Source organism: Talpa occidentalis, unplaced genomic scaffold (assembly GCF_014898055.3).
Source record: "Talpa occidentalis isolate TD23 unplaced genomic scaffold, MPIMG_talOcc4v2.1 talOcc4.11, whole genome shotgun sequence".
NCBI classification, from domain to species: Eukaryota; Metazoa; Chordata; class Mammalia; order Eulipotyphla; family Talpidae; genus Talpa; species Talpa occidentalis.
Window position 1 is genome coordinate 4582466 of NW_023601104.1, and position 20567 is coordinate 4603032.

A 20567-nucleotide genomic window follows, 5' to 3' on the forward strand; every position below is an offset into this window, starting at 1 on the left:
TAAAAGGGGCACTCTCACTTCTACTTTTTGGTTCCCAGACCTGTTTGTTCTGGGAGAAATGGCACCTTTCCCATATTTTTCTTACTAATTGAAAGTATATACTATATCCCTGGTATCATTGTAGAGATTCGCTCCATTATCAAAGATTTGGAAGATGCGATGATGCTGATTCATATCATACTTCCATTTAAAATCTCTTTTGGCTAGCGAAAAAACAGATGACTTTTCCAGAATGTCTGAATTATTGTAAACTTAATTACATGGAGATACAAATTGCAAAGTGTGGTTTCAGCTATGGTATACTTAACTGAGTGTCTCAACACAGCCCTAGGGAGCTAATATACATTTATTGATTCAGAAAATGCTTTCTTTTCCTACCAATCAATTCATCTTAATCTGGAAGTATATACCATTACTGCCTTACTTTGGGGCTATGACCTTTTTTTTCTTTTCTCATAATATAATCTGAAGGAAGTTTACTACCTCACAAAAGCTTCTACTGGCCTATTCCATTGCTGTTGTTACTCAAACTGTGTATGTTTAGCACCAAGCAGCAAGCAACCTATGTGTCTCAGTAATACACAAATATGCTAGAGGATAGGAAATAAACACCGTTCATGATACAATTACTGTATCAGTCAGAGTGCTGGCGGAAAATAGATGGCGCATTCAGAAGGGCTTAACCTGAAAATAACCTAATGAAGAGATTATGTCTAGACCGATTAAGAAAACCAGCATGTGGTGTGAGGTTCCCAGAAATTAGCAACAGCCAAAAGCCATTACAACCCTAGGCCTCAAGGGGAAAAAGGACAGGATAGTATTACAGGAAGCTGGCAAGCGTTGGAAGCATGGAAGAGGGCCAGACAGCAAGAGATATGGCTGCTGCAGCAAGTAGCAACCTCCAAAGTCTTGATCCAGCAGCTGCGGAGTGACTAGCTCTCCTTTTGTTCTTTCTACTTTCTTCTTTATGTTGGATGTTCCCAGCTGCCTTGTGTCATTGGTTGTCTTTATATGCCGAAGGACTGGATAGTAAAAAGCTGATTGGAAACTCAGAGTGTCTGGATGGATATTGGACTTAAGCTTCACTGTAGGATGACCTGGGATGACAGTTTGTTAAGGAATGTCCAATGTCAGCACCCCCATGTTCTTACTCTTGTGATTCTTCCAGAATAATATTCTAGAACCTGCCTTACCATAGAGACTGAAAGTGTTTTGGAGAACCTAGTGTGGCCAAAACAGTGAAGGTCTCAAGCATTCAACATTCAAGAGGGATAATGTTTACTGAATCTCTGTTTTCTGTGACTTAACCGTAGAACAGTACCTGATATTTCTCAGTTTGAAGAATAAATGTTAAGGTGTTTACCAGAATAGAGGAGGGGCAGTCAGGTAGTGTTAAGTCAGTCCATAAATTTCCCTCTGGGTCACTGCTTTAGCTACATTTCCAATTTCCCTTGTGATTCCTTTTTGAAGTGTGGTGTGTAATTTCCAGATATTTGGGGTTTTCCACATAAATTGGTATTTCATTTCATTCCACTGTGGTCAGTGAGCATTTTTTTTTAAAGGTAAAAGGTACACTTTATTCTTCTGATTAATGCATTACGTAGTTTGTATTATAGCCCAAATATTTTATTTTATTTTATATATTTTTCACATCATTTTTCATTTTTGCACAATGTATGCATTTTCATCTTAGTTGTAGTACCCATACAATTCCCACCCCCCTTATTTTGACCCTAATCCCTTCTCCCCTTACCCCCCACCCCCGTAGTATGTCTCTGGTTTATAGCTGCTTGTTGATGTTGATTTTTACTTTATTATAATTAGTCTTTTTCCTGGCCCCTTATTTAGGTTTTCTAGATTCCTGCTATGAGTGAGACCATCCGGTATTTTTCTTTTTCTTTCTGGATTATTTCACTGAGCATGATCCCTTCCAGCTCCATCCATGTTGCTGCAAATTGCATGAGTTTATCCTTTTTGATTGCTGAGTAATATTCCATTGTGTCTATGTACCACATCTTCTTGATCCAGTCATCTATTTTTGGGCATTTGGGTTGTTTCCAAAGCTTAGCTATTGTAAATAGTGCTGCTATAAACGTAGGGGTGCAGGTGCCCCTTTGAGTTAATGATTCTGTGTCCTTTGGGTATATACCTAGGAGTGGAATTGCTGGATCATATGGAAGCAGTGAGCATTTTTAAAAATGATTTTGAATCTCTCAAATTTATGAAGACCTTTTTTTTTTTGCCTCGTATATGATGTGTTTTGATAAATTTGTGCTTGAGAAAAGAATATGTATTCTGTAATGATTGAATAGAATATTTTCTAAATATTTACTTAGGTAAAGTTGGTGGTAATGTTACTTAGTCCTTATGTATTCTGTAGGTTTTCTATCAATCTGTTTTATTAATTATTAAGAAAAGAGTATTAAAATCTCCAAATATTCTTGTGAATGTGTATTTGACAGCTCAGTTTTTATATTTTTGCTTCATTTGGAAGTTCTGTGAGTAGGTACAAATTTAGGGATTTTTTTTGAGAAATTGACTTCTTTATCTTATGTAATTTCTCTCTTTATTCCTGCTAACCTCTCTTATTTTCAAGTTTTTGTTTGTTTGTTTGTTTGTTTGATATTAATATAGTCACTCAAGTTTCTGTGGTATAACTTTTCCCATCCTTCTACTGTTAACCTAGTTAAATTTTTATATTTAAAATGGGTTTTATAGATGGTATATAATGAGTCTTGCTTTTTTGCTTAACTGATAAACTCTAAATAGGAGCCTCTGGGTGGTTTACATTTAATGTGACTATCACTTTTGTTGTTTTAATTTATCTTTCATTTGTTCTTTGTTACCTTTTACATTTTTGGTCTTCTTTTAAGTGGAGTACTTTTTAAGATTCCATATTATGGCTGTTGCTGAAGGTACCATTTAAAAAAAAATCCATTTACTCTAAAGTAAATCTGTTTTCAAATAGTATTATAGATTTTCATATAATGAGAATGTATAAATCTTACAAGACATTTCTCCCTCTTGGATGTTGTACATCATTGTAAATATTTTATGTCCACTAATGTTCTATACCCCATAATATATTATTTTTGCTTCAGTTAATTATATTTTTAAGTTACTTCAATAAGAAAAATTATGTCTTGTGTAGGTACTTACATATTTGTCAGTTTTTGTGTTTTCCAATATTTCTTCTGTCCCCCCCACCCTTCGCCTGAAGAAAATTACTATTGATAATACTTCCTGTGGTCAGATTGCCGGAGATGAATGGTTACACTTTAGTCATTTGAAAACTTCTGTTTTTCTTTTATTTTGGAAGATATTTTTCAATGAATGTAAAATTTTGTGTTTACTTTTTTTGTCTATCTTTCAATACTTTTTAATCTTTCTCCACTTTAAAGATGTCGTTCCATTGTCTTCTGGCTACATGTTCTTATAAGAAACTTGCTATTTTTCTTTTCTTTTGTTTTCTGTGCCTAAGGTTACTTTTTCCTCTAACTGCTTGTACATTTTTTTTAATCAATGGTTTTCAATTATAATTTTCTTTGTATTTATTTTCGAAGTTCATTGAGCTTCTTTGATCTGTGGGTTTATATTTATTACCATATTTGGAAATTTTTAGCCAATTTCCTCTCTCTCCTAGACCCCTATATCAAATTGTACAGATGTTAGTCGGCTTGATGTGCCCCATAAGTCTCTGGAAGCCTAAAATATAATTATTTTCAGGCTAGAGATCACTTCTTAGCTGTAAACCTAGGCAATTAGAAGCATCATTTCATTTGTTGTATCTCCCTCAAGGAATATAGTGCTGCATAATTTGCTACCAAAGATCTAAAAATAGATGTTTTCTATGATTTGTTTAGTTTTCACTTGTTTATGTCTGAAAGGCACTTCTAGACTCTGGGTTCAGAACCTAGTTCTACCACTTATTTAGGTAAAATTATCTTCCATATTTCACCTTTTCTTGTCTTCAAAGTGGGGTTACTGTATATCATATACTGATAAAGAGTATGTATAATGTACATAAAGTATGTGGTAGTAATAGATCTCGCAGATGTAGAACATAACTTGCCCTTAAGAAAATGAATTTGGGGGGCAGATGAAAAAGTGGTAAATCAGACATCAGTCGAAGATGTCAGGGTAAAATGCAAGATTACACCTCTGTACTGATGTCAAGTAAAGAAGACAGGTAGAGGGCCTCCCTGGTGGCGCAGGCAGTTGAGCACAATGCTGTGCAGCTGTCCGCAGCCTCTGCAGCCCGGGTTAATTCCTGCCTGGCCAGGGAGACACCCACATGGTGCGGCAGACCTCTCTTGCCTCCCCCACTGCTCTCCTTAGCAGTGCTTTTGCTGCATCTGCCTGTTCTGCTCCCCGTTCTGTCTCTGGTGAATTCTCTCACCCCTCCACACCTCTGGCCTGTACCCCAGCTCTTGTATGCATAAATAAATAAATCTTTAAGAGAGAGAGAGAGAGAGAGAGAGAGAGAGAGAGAGAGAGAGGTAGAAACCCTGGCATCTAAGCCATCTGGGCAAAAGAAGGCCCCTTGAGAATCCTATTGTTCCATGGAGATCACTACTTAGTAGCTCTTTTGAAGAACGCATTGCTTCATTTCCAAATCATGAGCAGTCAGGGTAATTTCCTGAAGCTTTTGGTTACAAGGACAAAAAATTTTGATAGGCCTTCTATCTGAGGCAGCTAGACTAGCCTCAGTGGCTTTGTGAAGTCAGTTGTTCAAAACAACTGAGATGGAGCTTAAGCTAAGGTGAAAGGAATTTCCTGTAGCAGTTTCTCTCAGAATTTAATATCAGAAAAGCTTCAGCCTTGCAGATCAAGTTTTCTTCCTTTTGATAATAGTAGTGATACTCTTTCTTTCTTGCTTTGTTTGCAAGGATACTGAGAGCCATAGTTTGTCCTTAATCTCTTAAGTGTTTACTCGTAATATTGGCTCACCTGCCTTTTTAATTTTCTTTGCAATAATCTTATGTGTGTGTATATATGTGTGTGTGTGTATTCATTTGTGTGTGTGTGAATCTTTTAAGACTATTCCTTTTTGGAAAGAGATTTTTTTAAAACATTCATTATATATTGATAACCCAAATGCTTAGTATTTTGTAGTTTTTGTTTTTGTTTTTTTACCATACCTCCCTTATTTATTACAATAACTAGTGCGTATGTCACATGTCTTCAAGAGTTAGGTTTCCCATTGGTGCAACTATCTTCATCATAACTGGATAATATAATATAGAAGGAAATATGTCATGTAAATTTATTCATAGTGAATACTACCAGAAATGTTTTCTGGGCCTCCCTGGTGACACAAGGGTTAATAAGTCTCAGCGCTATGAAGCTATCAGCAGCCACTGCAGCACGAGTTCTGTCCCTGGCCAGGGAGCTATCCACATGGCACAGCAGACCTCTCCTGACTCGCCCACTGCTTCCCTCAGCAGTGTATTTCAGTCAGTCTGCCTGTTCTGCTCCCCACTGTCTCTGGTGAATCCTCTCACTCCCATTCCTCTGGCCTACCCTCCAGCTCTTGTATACATAAATAAATATAAAATAAATCTTAAAAAACAAAGAAGTCTTTTCTATATTCTTAGCCCTCACTTAAGCAATATTTTTTGTTAAGAAACAATTATATTCCTACGACCAAACATACCAGTTTCTTGTTAACTTAGGCATTTGAAGTACAAACATCAAATTTCTGTAGCATTTACTACCTTAGAATGAACGTTTCATTAAGGCCTCAGTGAATCCTACTGCCTTCCAATTTTGATCCTTTCTTGATGTTTTCTCTACCAAACCTTCTTTAAATGCATCTGCTGCTACCTTCTATCCATTTAAAGCAGAGTGATCCTGCTACTTTAAATATGTGCCCCTGTATTTCAGATGTCAAAATAGTCAATATAACCACAGACACAAATGAGTTTCCTGGCTGGAGTAATATTTGCCTTTCATCAAACATCTGTATTCTTCAAAGGAAAGGATCATGGAGAGAGATTAATATAATAATCATAACAAAATATATTTATGTACCTCCTTAAAATGCTATTCCATTTAAAGCTGCACCTATAAATAGTTTCATTCATGGCTCAAGGCTCATGCATTTGACCTTTAGGAAAGACATGTGGTAGGGAGTCTCTGAAGTACCCTGAGGAGCTGCTCTTTTCGGATATGATCAGCCACTAACTTAGAGCTGTTGCATTTGATGATGCCAGTTCTATTTTTAGAACTCAAACAGCTCTAGGGCCCACTGCACTGGAGTGCTATGCTGAATTCTTATGAGCTTAATTAGTCTTCTCTTTATCTTCTTTGACCAAAAAAAAATAGTCCTTCCCATGAGTATGTGATGTCTAATATGCTCTCACTGCGTGCAGGTTTCTTTCCTTTACTTAAGGGGGACTTATTTATATCCCCATCAATCATGAACCCCAGTCCAGGAAAGTTTCCTGGAAGAAAACAGTTTTGAGCACAGCACAATAGAAAGCATATTCTTCTTATTTTCATTTTAATTAACGAGGAAATAAAGATTCAGGGAAGTTTAGTAATTCCACCAAGGTCATACAGTGAAGGTCACAGTTTGGAATCTGTCTCACCTCTCAAACCATTCACATCTATTTCTTTCTCAGCTCTCAATACTCCCTTGTATGAGCTGGTAATAATGTCCTCAAACCACATAAATGATTTCCTTAGAACCTGGGATTTATTTCTTCTTTTGCACCTACCTGGATATGTAGGAAAGATGTTCCTGGGTTTCTCTTTCTTCAACTATAAATTGAATAGGTAGATGGGGAGATATACAAGCTCCCTTCCACATCTAAATTCTTTCTGGTTTTATTTGAACTTAAACAGGATCAGAAAGTCACCTACACTGCATTTGTTTGATGGATGTGGATGCATTCCTCATAGATCCTGAAACTGTCATAGATCCCTTCTTCCTGATTCATAGAAAGATTTCCCCTGCCTCCATACCTCCCACCTGTCTGTCCTTGCTCATAATTTCTCTCTCTAAATACTTCTAGCAAGTGAAGTTAGAGGTTGGGATGGATAGATAAGATTCTTTTTTCAGAATCTATTTAAGGGGCCTCCTTGGTGAACCAGGCAGTTGAGCGCCACACTGTGAAGCTGTCTGCAGCCTCTGCAGCTCAGGTTCGATCCCTGCTGGCCTTAGAGCAACCCACATGGCACAGCAAACCTCTCCTGTCTCGCCCACTGCTCCCCTCAGCAGTTTATTTCAGTCAGTCTGCCTGTTCTGTTCCCTGCTCTGGCTCTAGTGAATCCTCTCACACTCCCACGCATCTGGCCTGTACCCTGTTCTTGTATAAATAAATAAATCTTTGGGAAAAAAAAAAGAATCTATTTAAGTAGCTGGTTTAGCGATGTATCACTTAACATCACTAGGAACAAAAATAGGAGTAGCAGAATTGGTGACCATTGATCTCTATTTGACAGATAACCAGCCCTCAGACTATTCTTTGCCAAAGCTCTGTCTTCTTAGGTATAGACATGAATAATTACACACACAGGCACACACCCTCTCTGTAAGTACTTAACAATGTCACTTTCTATTAGCTACACATCTAGATTGTTGTCTCTCTTGCCTGTTAAGTGCATGTTTGAATAACATAACAGAAGACAGCCTGTCTAACTTTGCATATCAGTTCTGATATTCATGGTTGAGAAAACTTCACCTCTTTGGATTTATTTTAAGTCAAGTATGATGAATGGCCTTGGGAGTTAACAGCATAGGAGCAAAAGCTCACAGGAATTTCAGACTGAGACTTTTTTTTCCTCCCTCTTTTTGATGGCATAACCACTTCATCATTGCTGTCAAGTGAAGGCTTTATGATGGGAAATTAGAGGAGAAAGTTTGAAAAGCACGGTATTTCTGTTCTCTATGGACTTTTGTCCAAATCTAATTATATTATAGTGTATTATAGAATATTTGCACACTTCACTTTGGAATTGGATTTATATACATATGTGCATATATATGTATACACATATATACATAATATTCAAATATATATATAAAATCTTTAAATAATTAAAGGCAATACTTGGTAAATAGGTTCCTTTTTTAAAAAAAAAGATTTATTTATTTATGCATACAAGAGCTGGGGTATAGGCCAGAGGTGTGGGGGGTAGGAGAGAGGAAAGAGGACTCACCAGAGACAGAGTGGGGAACAGAAGATGCAGACTGACTGAAATACACTGTTGAGGGGAGCAGTGGGTGAGACAGGAGAGGTCTGTTGCGCCATGTGGGTCAGCTCCCTGGCAGGGGTTCAAACTTATGCTGCAGTGGCTGCGGATAGCTTCATAATACCGAGACTTAACCCCTTGTACCACTAGGGAGGCCCAATAATAGGCTCCTTTTTCAAAAGCATGTGTGTGTATCTTGGTATGAATGAGGAAAATGAGTGTGCCATGATTTTTTTCAAAACCTGATAAAGCAAATAATTGTTTTTAGTACAAATTACAAAATAAAAATACTATAGTTTCTACATCCTCTCAACTGAAATGGTTGAAAGTTTAAGACAGGTATAGTGCTCAGGTGGGGGCAGATGATAGAGAGTGCATTAGGCAGCTATTTCATCAAATAAACCCCAAATTTCAGTGGCTGACAACAAGTGTTTGTTTCATTCATTGCCCAAGAAGTTGCATAAGGTTCACTTGATCTCCTTGGGTTCAACCAAGCTTGACTCCAGGAGGCAGAGCTATGTTTGGGTCTGTTCCTGTGTGTAGTTGTGTAATCCCAGGCCTCCTAGGGCATGCTTGTCTCATGGTGGTGTCAGAAACAATGAAGCAGGGTGTGAACATGCATGATGCCTCTTAAAGGCCTTGATTCAGAGTTGGCACAATCACCATGGCCTTGTGCAATTGGCCAAAGCAAGCCACATGGCCAGGTTCACCTTCCATGGGGCAAGGGAAATCCACAGCAATTATGACAGTGGGAGGAGTTACAAAGGTAACTGGAAGAGACCTTGTGTGCTTAATCATAATGCAGGGAAGGAGTGAAGACATGCGAATAATAATCTAGCGCACCACATTTTTTCCATTTTGAAAACAAGTCATAGACACTGCCTCCAGTTTTGAATGGCCTGTTACCTTTCCTCTTTGTCTGTTTCCGTTGTATTGATAATTGACAGCAAAACCCCAGTCTGATGTTGTAGGTTAGCATCAGAAAGTGCAGCTCATCATTTGAATGTTTGGGAAAAGCACAGACTGTCAAAGTGGTCCCAAGGTAAGTTGGCTTCTTGTTCTCTGACTGTGCTGTGCGTTGTATTAACAATGGTCAACTGTAGAATTAACCAGTGTGTGTCTGTGTGGTCTATCAAGTCATTGGTATGTCTTTGAGAAGAAAATAACCAATCTGTTGAGTGCAAACATATTTGTAATATGCACATAAAAGGGAAAGATATGATTAAATTGATTAGACAGTTTTAAGCTTTATACAAAATGTTCAGTGAAGACCTATTTGCATCAGAAATTTAAACTGTTGCCTTTAGTTTTGACAGAATATACCTACCTCATTTCAGCTAATTGTTTTTCCCTTCTAAATTCATTTAATTGATGATAGTAGTGTGGTCACCACTTCATTTAATATATACAGACACTTGTTTTATTTTTGACTGATCAAAACACTTGTGTTGGTATTATTAAAAACTCTATTCAAAACTTAATAAGTTTGTTATGTTCTTTATAATAGTGAAATTGCCTGAAATCTCACCTACTTTGTCAGACTTTTGAGAATAACAGTTTTTTGTGACTTATTTCTACCCTTGGTCCTTTCCTGTTGTAATGATCCTTCCCCCAAATTACTATGTATCACAGCTTTACCTTGTATAGTTCCCTCATAGGAATATTGTCTGGTTAAACGTTCAGTATGAGAAACTGACTCTTTACAAAAATTAAAGCTATTTCCAAAATGAAGTTAACTTCTCATGTGTTGGCCTAAACTTTGCATTGTCTTTCCAGTACATAAAGAGTGAATTGCATTGTGCTGCACATCTCCTTACCCCAGCTCTGGATAGCCACTGCAGGGTGTGGAGTGTACTTGTGTGAGTGTATGTGTGCTTGTGTGTGTGCACGTATATGCACATGCATGTGTGCACATCTGTGTTGTATTTACTGGCATTGAATCCTTGTTAGTATGGGAGTTTCCCTCTCTCTTATATCTCAGTGCTGAACTTCTGTTCACCAGACAATGTACCTTTGATGATGGAGCTGTCTTACCTTAGGTGTTGTGCGTTATGTTCTCTGTGATGTATGTATTGTGTTTTATATTGTTTTATTCATGTGCATAAACTTTACCCAAAGCCAGCAAAATAAAAATAAGAAGTGGAGAGATTTAAAATGAGGGCTGTGATTATTAAGTAAAACATTTAGGAAGATTAGTTTGCATGTTGACAGTATACTGTTCCTTTAAAAAGGTTTACTTCCTCCTTTTTTGACCAATATGAACAAGGAGATGAGCCATATAAATGAATATAAAAAGAAGTCCTAGCTTTAATCTCTTCATCTACTAAAGCAAGGCCAGCATGTCCTTCCTCTTACAGTCACGATGAGAATTAAGTGGAGGCGCTTAGTGGAGTGCCCTCTGCCCAAGTTTCTTTTAGGCATCAATCGATTTTTGTGTCCTCTGATCAGGATTAAGCATTCTCCACAGTTTACAAGGCCATAAATAAAATCTCATGACACAGTCTGCCTGGAGACAGTTGGTAGCAAGGGACCCAAGGAAAGGGTGGGGTCAGGTGTCTATAACACCCTCGTTCAAAGACATCTGGCCCAGGTGAGGGAAGAGCCCGGCTGTAACTTTCTGTAGCTACATCGGAAAGGCGGAGGTGGGCGTAGACTCCCGAGGCTCTGGGCCCTCATTTTCTCAGTCAGTGACTGCAGAGAGGTGTTTAGTGGACAGCCTGCCAGAGGGCAACCTGTAGAGACACTGTGACCTGCTTCACCTTCACTTTGAAGTATGATTGGAAACCAACCACCCAACGAACAAAGAAAGAGCAAAACCTTGGCTGTTTTCAAATTTACTTTCTTCTAAAATGCTACTCTTGTATAAAGGAGACACGTGTTATTTCCACAGTCCCTTTGTTAGCTGACTTATTCTCAGCTCAAGTTACTTGTAAGTCCAGTTTTCAACAGGGTGGAAGCCGTTGGCTGGCTTTGGGTCACTGCCAAAGAGACATTAGTACGAGGATTATGTGTCATAAACACCCTGTCATATATCCAGCAGTGATCTCAATTGCTAAAGTTGCCCTGAACCTAAATCCTTAAGCCTAGTTGCTTAATATTTTGCCAAGGTCGCTTACCAGGAACTAAAATGGGACCAGGAGTGTGAGAGCCATGTGAGACTTTAGTAGTGATCCAATCCAGTTCCAGGGAAATTCTAGTGGCTTGTAGCTTGCTCACTAGGTGTCACTTTAAATGGATTCTGTGGTCTAGTTTGGATACAGAGTTCAGTTTCTTTAGTAAAGAACAGCTCAAGGTCTTTATCATGCTAACATGAACCACGGCTCCAAGAAATATAGCATGCCGCTTTCTCACCCTGATCTTACTATGAGGTCCTTTTGTTGTAGGTGTATCGCCTACAAGGATGTCTGGCAGAGGTTATAGATAGTCTGGTCCTGAGGAACATGATTCTCATGCTTAACTGCCCGGGATTCATTCCTGACTTTACCATTTATTGATATTATGAAGTGGAACAAATTGCTTAACCTTATTTTGCCTTAGTTTCTCCACTTAAAATAGAACACAGGGTTATTTTAAAGATCAACGCACACAGCGAGGGACAGTGTCTGACACATGCTTGTATATTATCATCCTAACATCGTCTAGGTAAGAATAAACTAGTTTTATACAGTCATTTTGGAGGAGAGAAAACTGAATCCCAATAATTCACTCATACAGTATCGCTCATTCAACAAAATGACTAAATGCCATTGTTTACCACATGCCTGGTGATTCTATCCCCAGAAATGAACAGAAATGCCTTCAAGGGACACACATAGTAGACTTGGCTCAGGTGACTCCATTCAGTGGTAAACCCAGGCCTCCTGACTTTGTCCTCCAGTTTGTCCTCTGATTCTGTTCTGAACAAGGAGGATCTATATAGTCTGGATTATTGGAAGGCAAGAATAGGGAGGATAGTGCAGCTAATAGACTAATCTTTTAAAACTGGGTATGAGAGCATGTGTTTTAATTCTTTCTTAGTATGGCATAGGAAGAGTCATCAGAAGAAGCATTTTGGGAGGAAAGCACACTAAAAATACACATTTATAGAAAGGGAAGTAAGAGGTAGTAAGAAGCAGTCCATGCAGGTGTCCCCAAAGAGGGCTGGCTTGATGTTTTCTTCTAGTTACCGCGTCACTGACGGTCTTCTCTGCGTTGGTCTAGGCATCTCCACCGAGGGCTTACCCTGGGACTGCTTCAATGAGCAGACAGCAGCTAAAGACCTCCCCAACAGGGATGGAGGTTCCTGGGTCCTGGGCTACAGAGCAGGATCGACTTATCCATTTCTGCTCCACGAGGAGAGAGAGAAACCAAACAGAAGTGAACTGTACTTGGAGCTTCATGTAAGTGGAAATCTTTTTGCTTGTGCTCTGATTCTTTGTGGTCAACAGCAGCCCATCTAACGTGCATTGAATGTAAATTGTACATGGAATGCTGCTAAAGGTGCATTTTGTGTGTGGGTCATTGTCTGAAAATCAGATGGTTGCAGAAAACAGATACATCTATCTTGGCGATCAGAATTTGTGCACTGGAAGGTGACTGTTCGTAGTTCATCTGAGTGCTTTGCTTTTCAGAGTTCTCTGCTCACATCACTTTGCTACCTCAGCCTTGTTGAGAGAGTACCCACTTGTTCTAGTCACCTCTTAATATCACTTTTTAAAAATATTTGCAGACACATGTTTACCTACTGTTAGGCTCTGGATTCTCCGATGAAATCCAAATAGCCTGTCTTCTTTGCACATTCCTAAACCTTTCTTTCTCTCCAACTGTTCAAATAACAGAACAGGTCAGCAGGAAATTGGCCTCTAAATACAGGATGACCCAGTGAAAACCACTGCCTTCTTTCTCATTCATTCATGCATCCATTGGCACAGAAGCATTGAGTGACCTGCACAGAGCAGTGGTAGGGTTTTAGTTACTTCTTCATTGTAGGACTGACCACATGTGCACAATTGACACTACCCCCTCACCTGCCAGTTTCCTGTTGGAGATGGGGCTGAACAGCATTAGGAATCTAAGAAGCATTTTTTCTTTGCCCCAAACTTGAATGTCTGATGAGGATGTTGTATCCCTGATTTCTTTTAATACCTGCCAATTCATTGCATTCAGCCCTGGAAGTATGTGTTTGAAGAGCCTGGATTAGGTCTATCGTGTTCATATCTATGGCAATTTTCTTAAGCAACCAAGAGTAGAAGAACCTTGTACTTTTCATAAGCATACTTTCTGTATATCATATGAAAAAACACTTGACATCCCAGTTATTGTAAAAGGAGATTTAGCCTGATAACAAGGAAATTTGTAGTTTTTCTTTTTGTCCCTCTACCTAAAAAATTAAAGCTGTGTATCTTTAGATACCCTCAAAGTAAGAAGTGTAACAGTGACATCTATTGGTCAGATAGCTTGTAAATTGAACTTGCTCTAACAGCTTGGAAGATGAGATTTTTTTTTTTTTTTTTTAGTGCATAAGCATAGATTTCATATCTTTTATTTTAAAAAAATTAATTACATTTACTCTTCTATTGCTTATCCATGTTATTACAAATTCTTTTTAAATGTATTTTAAGTGAATGTGTAATATTGCACTATACCATATACCAAAATTTATTTAATCACTTTTCTATTACCACATGCCAAAATTATTTCCAGTTTTGGAATAGTACTATAATTTGGAAATTAACAGCACTGCCACTTACATTCTTTTTCTTATTTTCCTCTTTTCCCCAACATTTAAGATTATTTCCTTAAGATAAAGCTTGGATTATTGTCTATATGTAATCGTAAGCTTTTGAAACAGATCATAGCATAAAAAGATCTATTTTCTGAACTAGACTTTAATATACACACAATATTTTATATATAAATAATAGGTATTTATATATAATAATTATATAACTATACAATGAAATATACATACATATTTCTTAGTTTTCCATTAATTATCTTTAAACATTGGGATAATTGATTTAGATCATTTTCTATGTCAGTGGATTTAACATCGGACCCTAAGACTCATCAGCTCCAAGAACTTTCTGTCTCCTGAAAATGCAGTTTGATTCCTATGTGAATGTGGATATTCTGAGTTAAGGTTTTCATTTGAAGGGTCGTACTGACTTAGTGGAAGTTCACACCTTGTTAATCATCACCACACCAGCCCACAGGACATTGTGCCTCTGGAGGGCTCTGAACACTAAGGTCACAGAGGTGCATACAGTCATGCACTGTTTCACAACTGGGTCACGCCCTAAGGAAAGCATCTTTAGCAATTTCACGATTGTTTGAATGTCACAGTGTATTTACCCCAACCTAGGTGGTATAACCTATTACAGATTGAGGCTATGTGGTGTAGCCCATTGGGACTACTCACTCATACGTCATCTGTGTGTTGCCTTTTGGGGTGGCAGTGTTGGAAGCAGTGCAGGATGAGGGAAAGATTACTCAAAGTCCATGTGAAGCAATTAGAAGCCTAGAGGGCTTCTCTTACAAAGGTGGGGTGAATGCCTAGGGAGTGTACATGCATGGGTGATGGGATTAGGGGGATTAGGGATGTACATTAGGGTGGAGTGACCAGGGGCTATTGCCTGGGGGCCTCCATTATTTCTGCCAGTCCAAATGTTGGGGGAAGAATGTCCTGAATGAACTCCACAAACACAGGTTTTATGGACTCTACCCCGACCCTGACCAAAGAGATCCAAGACGCCAAGGACTACAAATCCCATAATGTCATCACCACCAAAGGGAAGGTTGCTGGGAACTAAGGGTGGAGTTAAGCAGCCAGGCTTGGTATATAACCAGAGACCTGTGGGCCGTGGGGGGTGGTTGTTGGTTTTTCACGGCCTTCAGTGTGCTGTTGGAGTCCCGCCCAGCTCAGCGGAACTGGTAGGATGCTTTCATATACATATACATATATATATATACACTATACACACACACACACATGTTTATCTATATCTGTCTATCTATCTATCTATCTATCTATCTATATACACGCACACACATACATATATATCTCACCCTTGGTTATTCCTTTCTCCATTTCCCCTTTTTGTAAATAAACCCTGCAGTTGAGTCTCATTATAAGTGCCTTTTAAGTGCATGGTTGAGGACTCACACTCAGGCCAATCCATTTCACATTGGGGTTGCCTGGTAACGTAAGTGTGTTACCTCTATTCTACTATCTACCTGCTGTTTTCAGCAGATACTGGTTTCCCAGTATGTTCCTCATATGAGGACTTTTGTCAGTGGTGAGAGGCCCCCTTGCATGACCCTCTACCTAACTGACAAGCAGGAACTTTGGGCACCAAGACAATATCCCCAAGAACAAGGGGGAGCTAGGGATCCCACATCTGTGGTTGACTGGACCATCATGAAGCAAAGTATGACTGTACTGCTGTGTGAAATCTTGATCAGCCTTAAATGTTGGACAGGGCTGCTCTGTTTTTTGGTTTTAAACCTGATTTGCAATGTCACCATCCAGAGGTAACTTTTCTTGCCTTTTTCTGTGGTTAGACCTCTTCTCAGTGATATGGAGTGTTAGTAACAAGAAAATTTAATAGTTGATAGAGTCAGGCATCCTCAAATGGCCATTGACTTTATATTTTTTTAAAGGTTTATTCATTTATTTTTTTTTTTTTAATTTATGCAATAGCTGGGTACAGGCCAGAGGCGTGGGAGGGTGAGAGGATTCACCAGAGACAGAGTGGGGAGCAGAACAGGCAGAAGGACCCAAGCTCACTGCTGAGGGGAGCCACAGGCTAGTCAGGAGAGGTCTGCTGTGCCACGTGGTTTGCTCCCTGCTGGCTGGAAATTGAACCTGCACTGCAGAGGCTGCAGACAGCTTCAAAGCGCTGAGCTCAAGCCGCTGCACCACGGGGAGGCCCCCTGGCAGTTGACTTTAAATGTGGGGCTGCTATTGATGCTCCTTATGAGCTGGGCTTTCCTCCTTTAGTTACTGACTGGTGAGAAGATCCACGGGTACCCTAAGGAGAGTGGCAGGAAGTAGGGATGATATAGGATTAGATACCAAGGAGGTTCAGGGCAGTATTACTTACCAACTGGTATGTATTTCAGGTTTAAGCAACTAGTGCTGCCTCCTAGATGCCATGTGGCTAACTGTCAACCTGACTTGTGTAGCAAAGTTATGTTTGGGTAATTATCCTATAATCCTACTCAAGCAAATTCCATGGACCATTCTGAGGGATCTGCTCTTAAAAGAGTGAACCCGGGGCACAGTCAGTTCTAACTTTAAGTTGTGAAGTTGCCAACTCTTAAACAGGATATACTTAAGCTGTAAAATTATTTTTTACTTGTCTTATATGCAAATATAACTGGGCATCCTATATTTTATTTACTAAATCTATTAAACCTAAGTGTCACTTATGGGGCAACATCAGATGCACCAAATGTGAAGACTGCCCTAAGATAGTGTCTATATATGATAAAACCTCAGTAACTCAGAGTCACCATTTACAGCACGAGCATTACTCAGTCAGCCTTAAAGAGCAGTTTCATATATTCCACCCAATTAGGGGCTACCAGTAGCCACGTTCCCCAGTTTTTCTGGCGCATTTTGAATCAGATTCAAAGCGCCAAAATTCAGACAGACAAGAGAGCAGATAAGGCGTAACTCTGTTATAGGACAGGGAGAGGGGCAGCCCAAACCCCGCAAACCTGCCTATTCTACATGGGTTCTGCCATCCGCCGCATCAACACAAAACATAGGAGACTTTAATGGGAAGGAACTTTAATAAAACTAGGAAACAATACAGGTAAGGCAAAGAGTCTAGTTTCTAAATGAAGCACCCAAAGTTACCCATCCCCTCGTGGGTAAAACTCCATCCAAATTGGATCGGCCCAGAACAAGGCCCCAAAGCCTGCTACAAGTCTAAAACATCTTCCAGTGGGGACCCACAGAAAAGGGTCACAAACAACTGGACAAGCCCGGAAGGAAAAGAGCAAAATCAACATCAAGAAAAAAGCTGCCATTGTCACCTCCCCACGGGTCTCACCCACATCTGTGTCACCCAGTCCACGACCAAAAGACAAGCACAGTTTCTTCACATGTCTCTAGGCTCCATGCGCCTCTTCCAGGTCTCCTAGCTCCATCCAGCTTCCTTCCTCAGTCTCTTCTGCAGCTTCTTCTCTCCCTGCTCAGCTCCACCCTTCCTTGGGTGGGGCAGGGAAGCTGGAACCTCCCCCTTTCCTGGGGACCACCCTGTTACAACTCTTTATAAGAAATGCAACTTCTTGAAGACCCTATTGAGTCTTCAGATCCATGCAGGGTCATTTGTAAAATGTCTATAAATGAGGGACATGGATGGGATAGAAAAGACACCAAAATAGGTATGGCCTCTTTTGTGGCCTCTTTAGATATGAAATGCAGAAAAGGTAAGCAGTCATTAGGATTATATATTGGTTGCATGATTTCTGGCAATAGAATTTTGTGTCACAGTTCAAAACAGAAACATTGAACTCTTCTTGGTGATTCTAGTTTCCAAGGATCATCTTAATCATGTGGGGCCCTGACTGTTCCTTACTCCATTGGCTTAATTGGCTGGGAGGACACAGCATAGGATTCCAAGTAATTGCATCTTATAAACGGAAGGATGTAATTATCAAGTCCATACCCAGCTCTAAGTGTCTAGCCCAGCAACAAAAACTTCCATGGAAGGATCACTCCCTAAATGCCAGGCACCTTCCTTTGATATATTTTTATGCCTATTATTCAAAAGAGGAGAAAAATAAAGAAGAATCAAGGGAAGGATTTGATCCATATCTAAGTCTAGACCCAAGGGCTTGAATATTAATCCCCTCTACCTAAGCACTACTTTGGATGCTTTCATATTTGCTTGTTTTTATTATTATTGTTTTGTTTTTACTTTAAGAAATAAAGATAATTCATTTAGTGGATATGAGTTAGCTTCCATAATAAGTGAGAAGGATTGGCAACCAAGCTCAGAATTAGATAGAACCACAACCAAAATCTCCCCACAAAACTCAGTCCAGTGAAGAGTCTGCAAATGCTAACACAGGCACTAGATGCCTCAGCAAGCATTTTAAAAAGACCCTGGTTCTCAAAAACTAGTGGGGAAACGTTAATGGGAATGTGAGCAGATTTCAGTCCTACCTTCTTTCATTCCCAAGTGGCAAATTCCACAGCATACAGTAGACTCAACATCAATAGGTGCAGAGTGCTCTCTGGGTGGTGCCTTGCCTACCTGGAAAGGACTTAATAGGTGTCTTGTTTTCATGGAAGTCAAGTGTATTTACCATTTAAAGCTGAAGGCCACAGATTGACTTACCCAAATGATTAGCATATTCATGACAATGGGGCATGCACCTGCAAATAAAGTGAATTTAGAAATATCGGGCAGCATGTTTTCTGACGGACTGTGTACATATATGTGAATGTGTGTGCAGGCACTAGAAAGAAAAGAGTGAAGAAGAGAGAGAGGAACTGATCTTTTGTCTGTTGGCCTTAGGATAAATGAGGAAGAAATTACGAAGGTGTAAAGAACAGTTGTAAGTGATGATGTATTGATCAAATTGGAAAATTACCATTTTTTACAAATGTCTTATCACTCTATCATGATAAAGAAGCTGAAAAAGGTTATCTATTTTATTCCTAATCCTCATTAAGTTTAACCAGTTATCTCTCTTAAATTAATTCCAATTTTGAAATTGGTATGGAGGTCTGTTGTCACAATAACTAGAAATCCTCACTTACGCCGATCATAAAGTTCAGATCTTAGCACTTCCCACAATTCCCTTCACATCCGTCTGTCCTTTCTAAATAATGCAAGATAATGATAAATATAAATCTCAGGTTCATTTATAAAACAAAAAAGAATAGTAAGCTTGACTTAACCACTGAGCCACTTCATGGTCATTGCAACTGTGTGATTCACCTTTCTTTCTTCCTGAGAATGCTTTTTGTTCTTATTTCCTTTTTACCTATTCTGACATTTATATAGCTGTTTGTGTAAAATGTGGGCTCTTGAGTGTATACACAAAGTCAACTTTTTTGTAGTATGTTTCAAAATCTGAGAAAACATGAATAGAACTGAATTTTATAAAAATGTTGAGAAATTTGTGTATGATTTTTAGTTAAGTGAATTGGAGCTTACAGCTAAAATACATATTTTTTTGGTTTCTGTAAAATTCAAAAGATTGGGGAATTTTTTTTCCTTTTTGAGTCTCTTTTTTGCCTCAAATATTGGACTTAGAATGCTGTGGACTTCACATGGACTCTTGAAACCCTTATCTATCTTTTACATAGATCATCTCAGTTCCATGTGCGTATTTCAGGAAAACATTTTCTTTCTTCTCTTTCCAGGATAAAGAATTTGTTTAAATTACAATCCTATATGACCCAGGTAGAATCTGAAATATTTGAGAACATTCCTATGTTAACATAAGGTTCCAGCTTTGCTGGTCCAGTTATTTTTCTATTGCCTTTTGATTTTCACAGGCTTTAATTAGGTTATCTTGATTAATTACTATAATTATTTCTAAAGTGCATTAAGAAGCTCAGCTACAACATAAAATCCCTGTGTTTGAAAGTCATAAACTTCCCTTTCCAGTTATAGAAAGTAAGTGACTTTGACTCTAGGAGTTGTATGTCTTCAGAAGATTTCATGATACTTTTTAAAGTATTGGAAATGACAGTAGTGCTATATATAGTTATTTTGTTCAAATCCCAAATTAAAGTGATGTGCCACATGGAAGCAAGAATGAATGCATTCTAAAATTATGGAAATATGATTCCTGCAACTGTACCCACTCCATAATAATAATGATCACTGTGGTGATGATCAAACAATCACTGGGTTAGGAATATTAGCACATTTAGCTCTCTGGGCAATTCTATCAGTTAAATATTATTTTCCCATTTGATAAATACAAGCACTGGTTTATAGACGTTAAAGAACTTGCCTAAGTGACACAGTGTGTCACTAATAAGTGGGGTTCTCATCTTGAACCCTAATACACATTACTTCATAGCCATAGCTCTTTCCCTCTCATCTACTTTTTTTTTTAAAGATTTATTTATTTTTATGCATACCAGAAGAGAGGGGTGGTGAGAGGATTCACCAGAGCCAGAATAGGGAACAGAACAGGCAGACTGGCTGAAATACACTGCTGAGAGGAGCAGCCGGTGAGGCAGGAGAGGTCTGCCGCGCCATGTGGATTGCTCCTTGGCTGGCCGTGAGGCTGTGAATTGCTTCACAGTGCTGTGCTTAAACCTCATGCCACCAGGCCCTCTCTCCTCTACTTTTCTCTGCCCTGTTTTCACCTGTGCCCAGGAATGGGCTCTGAGCCATGAGCATGTCTGC

At 39.0% G+C, this 20567-nt stretch overlaps 1 protein-coding gene across 8 annotated transcripts in view; it reads left to right on the plus strand.

The window, feature by feature from the left end:
• FMN1 (formin 1) overlaps positions 1-20567 on the plus strand; it is a 405806-nt gene that overhangs the window by 99831 nt on the left and 285408 nt on the right. For 6 of the 8 annotated variants that reach the window (XM_054700225.1, XM_054700239.1, XM_054700244.1 and 3 more), the window contains one exon: positions 12400-12578. The exons of 1 other annotated variant lie outside the window; for it this stretch is intronic. In XM_054700225.1, coding sequence (XP_054556200.1) covers positions 12400-12578 — 179 coding nt within the window. Of the gene's footprint in view, positions 1-9170; positions 9242-12399; positions 12579-20567 lie in introns of all 8 variants that reach the window. One more of the 8 variants, XM_054700246.1, reaches the window with a different exon arrangement.